General features: G+C 39.3%; 1 protein-coding gene across 1 annotated transcript; it reads left to right on the top strand.

Annotated features, from left to right (window-relative positions):
• The first annotated feature begins 289 nt into the window (after window positions 1-289).
• cenpo (centromere protein O) lies at window positions 290-7,270 on the top strand. Its single transcript, XM_035751764.2, has 6 exons — window positions 290-731; window positions 880-1,040; window positions 1,296-1,458; window positions 1,592-1,863; window positions 2,135-2,297; window positions 6,496-7,270. The coding sequence occupies exons 1-6, from the start codon at window positions 713-715 to the stop codon at window positions 6,603-6,605; spliced, it is 888 nt and encodes a 295-aa protein (XP_035607657.1). The 5' UTR covers window positions 290-712; the 3' UTR covers window positions 6,606-7,270.
• Window positions 7,271-7,360: the final 90 nt, after the last annotated feature.

Here is a 7,360-nt window from a genome sequence, read left to right as displayed (position 1 = left end):
CATTTGTGATACAGCCTGGAATTGAACCCAGGTCTGTAGTGATGCCTCTAGCACTGAGATGCGGTGCCTTAGACCCCTGCGCCACTTGGGAGCCCTGTATGATGTAGATATGGAGAGATTGTATGAACGGGTTAGAGAGACTGGTCGGGTTGGTCTCTATTTCACTCTTTAATAGGAACAGGACGAATGAAGATAATTTAGTGTACTGTATATAGGCTGTGACTGGACTCACACTCCAGTACAGTAGGTGGCGGTGTACAGCTTAAAAGTAGGATGGATCCCCCAATCCCGAAGAAGAAGAAGAAGAAGAAGAAGAAGAAGAAGAAGAAGAAGGATGATTATTATTATTTAAATGTAACCTTTATTTAACTAGGCAAGTCAGTTAATAACAAATTCTTATTTACAATGACAGCATACCCCGGCCAAAAAAGAAGAAGGAAAAAAAGAAAGAAAAAGAAAAAAAGAAGACAGACCGACAGTTTGTTTTGATTTTCTTCCGGGTTGGAAATCTAGCCGCCAAATTGAAGTGACCTAATGTGCATATGTTATTAAGAGGTACTAGATATCTCTAATTTACTTAATAACTCCATGCAAGCGTCATTCTTTTTATTTTGGCATTCACATACGCGTATCAAACATTGTTCAATCTTTGCTGACAACTTCCAAAACTACACTAGCTAGCTAAAGTTAGCTAGCTCACACGGAGGACACAATGGAAGAAGCGAGAAAAGGTAACATCAAATAACGTTATAACTGTTTTTGCATTACCAAGAGTTTGTACAAATGTAATGTTTGAGCAGATTGGTCTTAAATGTGTGTAATTTACCATGCTGGTTGGTTATAATGTATTATCCAACTTAAAAATATATATATCCCCAGGTGTTTTGGGGCACTTGAACATGTTGGAAATGAAGGCGAACAACTTGGAATTAAAGCAGCAGGAACTTCGGCAGAGAGGTCGGCAGGAAGAGCTGAATGCAAACCTACAGGCACTCCTCAGTAAAAGAGACCAGTTAAAAGCTGAAATAAAGGCAAACACGGTAAACTAGCTAGATCATTTCTGAGATCACTTATGTCACATTACCTGGCAGTAGCTATCATTTATTATCTAAATTAATGGATGCTTACTAATAGGTGGAGGTGTTGTTATAGAATGTTTATAAATGTACATAACCTTGGTTTTAAATAGTATCAAACAGTTAACACAGGTTGCAGGTGAATCTGAGAAGTCAATGTGTGGTCGTAGGCTGCTGCTCAGAGCTTACAGTAGTTCAACATGATGTATTCCTTTCTAGTCTCTCCAGAAGATGAGAACTCTACTGGACCGAACAGGTGTTCCATATGAGAGGAATGAGGATGTTGATAACCTGGAAGATGGCTCAGATAACTCACAACTTCTGCTGATGATGGCCAGACACACACAACTGAAGGACCTGCTTCATGCTCATCATCTTATAGGTAGGTACTTATAACCCAAAAATGATCAACGATCTCGGTCTCTCTGTGTGTGTCTCTGTGTGGTATAGCAACTCTTTAGACAATATCACCAACCATCCATCCACACCTCTTTCCCCTTCGTTGTCTTTCTCAGGTGGGTATGATGTCCTCCAGACTCGTAAAGGTAAAGGGGTGTGTGTCTCGTTGGCCACTGCGTACGAAGGCGTCTACCTTGAGACATATAACCTGGAGTTAGATCTGGGGTCTAACCTGAGGATCTGCCGACATAACATCCCCCCGTTCATCCCCTTGGAGAGGCTTGTTACGAAGGGCAACATGCAGACAGACATCAGGGATTTCCTGGACACCCTCAGCCAGTATCTCAATGCCTACGCTGGCCGCAAGCAGCAGCTACACCTCACCAAGGTACCAGCGTATTAGTGTACCAGTCATCCACATTGATATCTGAAATGGAATATTGATCCATTTTCATACATTATGCATCTTATGCAGATCTAAAAATACACTGTTATTGTCTGCTCAAAGTAAAGAGATGTGTAAGAACATAGTATCAGAAACCTTTGTTGTGATAGCTGTACACAGTATGTTAGATGACTACGATATGTTTGTCTGAAGGCTCCTACTATAGACAAAATGTCTAGACCAGTCTTCTGCCCTGTTCTCTGTCTGCTTCCAGGAGATCCATAGCTCTGTTCAGGTGGCGGAAAGTAATGCTCTCTGTACTATACTGGTGCTGATGTTCACTATACCAGGAGAGAAGGCCGAGGCTACACTGTGTACCCTGCAGTATGCTGACCACACACAGTGCCTGCCCACCCGGGTCAACATAGAGTCTGAAGGTACAACTCATAAACACCAACTGGACACATAATATGAACCTTTCAGTGTAAATGAGTGTACCGGAGCGTTGATAATATTAAAGCTGCAATATGTATTTAGAATTTTTGCAACCAGGAAATTGGCGGAGCGATTTCTGCATAGTGCATCTTCAACCTTGAAGTGACCGTGTCGATAATATTAACCTTTGAGCGTACCGAGCAATACTTATGTTTTCTAATCTGGCTGTTTTAAAGGATGTAAAAAATATATTTACAGCGTCTTCAGAAAGTATTCATACCCCTTGACTTATTCTACATTTTGTTCTGTTCTAGCCTGAATTCAAAATGAAATAGGTTTTTAAAAATCTCATCCATATACACACTATACGCCATTATGAATGACAATGTTCTCCATTATTCTTCAAGCTCTGTCATGTTGGTTGTTGATCATTGTTAGACAACCTTTTCAGGTCTTGCCATAGATTTTCAAGTAGATTTAAGTCAAAACTGTAACTCGGCCACTCGGGAACATTCACTATCTTCATGACAAGCAACTCCCGTGTAGATTTGGCCTTGTGTTTTGTTATTGTCCTGCTGAAAGGGGAAATAATTTCCCAGTGTCTGGTGGAAAGCAGACTGAACCAGGTTTTCCTCTAGGATTTAGCCTGCACTTAGCTCCATTATGTTTATTTTTTATCCTGAAAAACTCACCAGTCCTTAACGATTACAAGCATACCCATAGCATGATCCAGCCACCACTATGCTTGAAAATATGGAGTTATAATCTGCGTTCTATTGGATTTTCCCCAAACATAACTCTTTATATTCAGGACAAAGGGTTCATTGCTTTGCTACATTTTTTGCAGTATTCGTTTAGTGCCTTGTTGCGAACAGGATGCATGTTTTGAAATATTTGTATTCTGTACAGGATCCTTCTTTTCCTTTCTTTCAATTAGGTTAGTATTGTGGAGTAACTACAATGTTGATCCATCCACAGTTTTCTCCTATCACAGCCATTAAACTCTGTAACTGTTTTAAAGTCATCGTTGACCTCATGGTGAAATCCCTGAGCGGTTTCCTTCCTCTCCGGCAACTGAGTTAGGAAGGACGCCTGTAGTGACTATGTGTATTGATATACCATCTAAAGTGTAATTAATACCTTCACCATGCTCAAAGGGATATTCAATTTCAGCTTTTGATTATTTATTTTTAACTCATCTACCAATCGGTGCCCTTCTTTGCGAGGCATTGGAAAACCTCCCTGGTCTTTGTGGTTAAATCTGTGTTTTGACATTCACTGCTCGACTGAGGGACCGTACAATTATTTCTATGTGTGGGGGTACATTTACATTACATTTACAAAGAGGAGGTAGTCCAGGGAGCATATTATGTGACTTTTAAGCACATTTTTTTCCTCTTGAACTAATTTAAGTTTGCCATAACAAAGGGGTTGAATACTTATTGACATTTCAGCTTTTTATTTTTAAATCGTTTGTAAACATTTTGAAAAACATCATTTCACTTTGATATTATGAGGTATTGGGTGTAGGCTAGTAACAAAACTTCTCCATTTAATCCATTTTAAACGCAGGCTGTAACACCAAAATGTGGAAAAAGTCAAGGGGTGTGAATACTTTCGTGTGTGTGAGAGAGAGAGAGGGTGAGATATACAGTTGAAGTTGTAAGTTTACATATACTGTAGCCAAACACATTTAAGCTCAGTTTTTCACAATTCCTGACATTTAAATCCTAGTAAAAATTCCCTGTCTTGGGTCAGTTAGGTTCACCACTTTATTTTAAGAAGGTTAAATATCAGAATAATAGTAGAGAGAATGATTTATTTCCGCTTTTATTTCTTTCATCACATTCCCAGTGGGTCAGAAGTTTACATACACTCAATTAGTATTTCATAGCATTGCCTTTAAATTGTTTAACTTGGGTCAAACATTTTGGGTAAGTTGCGGAAGTTGGGTGACTTTTGGCCTAATCCTCCTGACAGAGCTGGTGTAACTGAGTCAGGTTTGTAGGCCTCCTTGCTCGCACAGGCTTTTTCAGTTCTGCCCACACATTTTCTACAGGATTGAGGTCAGAGCTTTGCGATGGCCACTCCAATACCTTGACTTTGTTGTCCTTAAACCATTTTACCACAAGTATGCTTGTCCATTTTGACGACCCATTTTCAACCAAGCTTTAACTTCCTGACTGATGTCTTGAGATGTTGCTTCAATATATGCACATAATTTTCCGTCCTCATGATGCCATCTATTTTGTGAAGTGCACCAGTACCTCCTGCGGCAATGCAACGCACCCCAAAAAGTACGCTCTTTGTCCCCATGTGCAGTTGCAAACCGTAGTCTGGCTTTTTTATGGCGGTTTTGGAGCAGGCACTTCTTCTTTGCTTAGTATTTATATTAGAGGTCGACCGATTTAATTGGAATGGCCGATTTTAATTGGAATGGCCGATTTCAAGTTTTCATAACAATCTATATTTTTGTAAGCAGATGTTTTATTTTTTTACACCTTTATTTAATCTTTATTTAACTAGGCAAGTCAGTTAAAAACACATTCTTATTTTCAATGACGGGAATGGTGGGTTAACTGCCTCGTTCAGGGGCAGAACGACAGATTTTTACTTTGTCGGCTCTGGGATTCAATCTTGCATCCTTACGGTTAACTAGTCCAACGCTCTAACCACCTGATTACATTGCACTCCACGAGGAGCCTGCCTGTTACGTGAATGCAGTAGAAGCCAAGGTAAGTTGCTAGCTAGCTTTAAACTTATCTTATAAAAAACTATCATAATCACTAGTTAACTACACATGATTTGATGATATTACTAGTTTATCTAGCGTGTCCTGCATTGCATATAATCGATGCCACACTGGGTGACGATTTAACAAAAGCGCATTTGCAAAAAAAAGCACAATCGTTCCACGACTGTATCTAACCATAAATACCAATGCCTTTCTTTAAAATCAATACACAGAAGTATATATTTTTAAATCTGCATATTTAGCTAAAAGAAATCCAGGTTAGCAGGCAATATTAACCAGGTGAAATTGTGTCACTTCTCTTGCGTTCGTTGCATTGTCAGGGTATACGCAACAGTTTGGGCAGTCTGGCTCATTGCGAACTAATTTGCCAGAATTATGACATAACATTGAAGGTTGTACAATGTAACAATAATATTTAGACTTAGGGATGCCACCCGTTAGATAAAATACCGAACAGTTCAGTATTTCACTGAAATAATAAACTTTTTTTTTTTAAATGATAGGCTCGTATTTCTATGTGTTATTATGTTATAATTAAGTCTATGATTTGATTGAGCAGTCTGACTGAGCGATGGTAGGCAGCAGCAGGCTCGTAAGCATTAATTCAAACAGCACTTTTGTGCGTTTTGCCAGCAGCTCTTCGCAAGCACAGCGCTGTTTATGACTTCAAGCCTATCAGCCTAATGGCTGGTGTAACCGATGTGAAATGGCTAGCTAGTTAGTGGGGTGCGCGCTAATAGCGTTTCAAACGTCACTCGCTCTGAGACTTGGAGTGGTTGTTCCCCTTGCTCTGCATGGGTAACGCTGCTTCGAGTGTGGCTGTTGTCGATGTGTTCCTGGTTCGAGCCCAGGTAGGGGCGAGGAGAGGGACGGAAGCTATACTGTTACACTGGCAATACTAAAGTGCCTATAAGAACATCCAATAGTCCAAGGTTAATGAAATACAAATGGTATAGAGGGAAATAGTCCTATAATTCCTACAACCTAAAACTTCTTACCTGGGAATATTGAAGACTCATGTTAAAAGGAACCACCAGCTTTCATATGTTCTCATGTTCTGAGCAAGGAACTGAAACGTTAGCTTATTTACATAGCACATATTGCACTTTTACTTCTCCAACACTTTGTTTTTGCATTATTTAAACAAAATTGAACATGTTTCATGATCTACTTGAGGCTAAATTGATTTTATTGATGTATTATATTAAGTTAAAATAAGTGTTCATTCAGTATTGTTGTAATTGTCATTATTACAAATAAAATAAAAATAACCGGCCGATTAATCGGTATCGGCTTTTTTGGTCCTCCAATAATCGGTATCGGCATTGAAAAATCATAATCGGTCAACCTCGTGTGTGTGTGTGTGTATATTTATATTGAGGATGTTATTTGTATCCATGCACAAGTCAGTTTCTTCCTTAATGTGTGTTTTTGTCTGTGTTTAGACACTGCGCTGGTGAGTTCTCCACAATGGAAGAAGAACCAAGCCCTACTCCTGGAGACTCCATTACACACAGCTTTGGTGACCATGAAGAAGACTGGCAGTATCGCTTAGTCTGATCACAGTATGCTGTAAATACGCTCAAGACTGAACAGTTGTTTATGTCAATGTATTTCATTTATTTTTGACATGTCATTTTATACTCATTTCATTGGCCGTCACGATCTATTAGTTGTCTGTTATGAGTATACAAAACATTAGGAAGTAATATTGAGTTGCACACCCCCTTTTGCCCTCAGAACAGCCTCAATTTGTCGGGGCATGGAGTCGAAAGCATTCCACAGGGATGTTGGCCCATGTTGACTCCAGTGCTTTCCACAGTTGTGTCAATTTGGCTGGATCTACTTTGGGTGGTAGACTGGTGCGCCTGGCACCTACTACCATACCCCGTTCAAAGACACTTAAATCTTTTGTCTTGTACATTCAACCTCTGAATAACACACATACACAATCCATGTCTCAGTTGTCTCAAGGCTTAAAATTCATTCTTTAACCTGTCTCCTCCCCTTCATCTACACTGAAGTGGGTTTAACAAGTGACATCAATAAGGGATCATAGCTTTCACTTTTATTCACCTGGTCAGTCTGTCGTGGAAAGAGCAGGTGTTCTTAATGTTTGGTCCACTCAGTGTATATCTTTTTGAGTTCATGTACTTGTTATTCAACATTGTTTGCACATGTATATATTTTTGTTAATAAAAAAGTAAAATGCCCATTTTACTGAAGTTTGACAACCCTGTTTGCAATATAATGACAACAATACAGTATGTTTTGCGAAGCTAAATTGGTGTTGTCTAGATTTATTAAAAG

This window comes from Oncorhynchus keta, chromosome 35, assembly GCF_023373465.1.
Source record: "Oncorhynchus keta strain PuntledgeMale-10-30-2019 chromosome 35, Oket_V2, whole genome shotgun sequence".
In the NCBI taxonomy this organism is placed as follows: Eukaryota; Metazoa; Chordata; class Actinopteri; order Salmoniformes; family Salmonidae; genus Oncorhynchus; species Oncorhynchus keta.
The sequence above is the reverse complement of the archived record's forward strand: the minus strand, read 5'-3'. Positions and strand labels throughout refer to the sequence as shown.

What these genes read in the sequence shown, in the direction of transcription:
- cenpo (XM_035751764.2), top strand. An exon ending in AGCAGCTACACCTCACCAAG is followed by an intron (nt 1,864 to 2,134) that starts GTACCAGCGTAT and finishes GTCTGCTTCCAG; the next exon opens with GAGATCCATAGCTCTGTTCA. An exon ending in GGTCAACATAGAGTCTGAAG is followed by an intron (nt 2,298 to 6,495) that starts GTACAACTCATA and finishes GTCTGTGTTTAG; the next exon opens with ACACTGCGCTGGTGAGTTCT.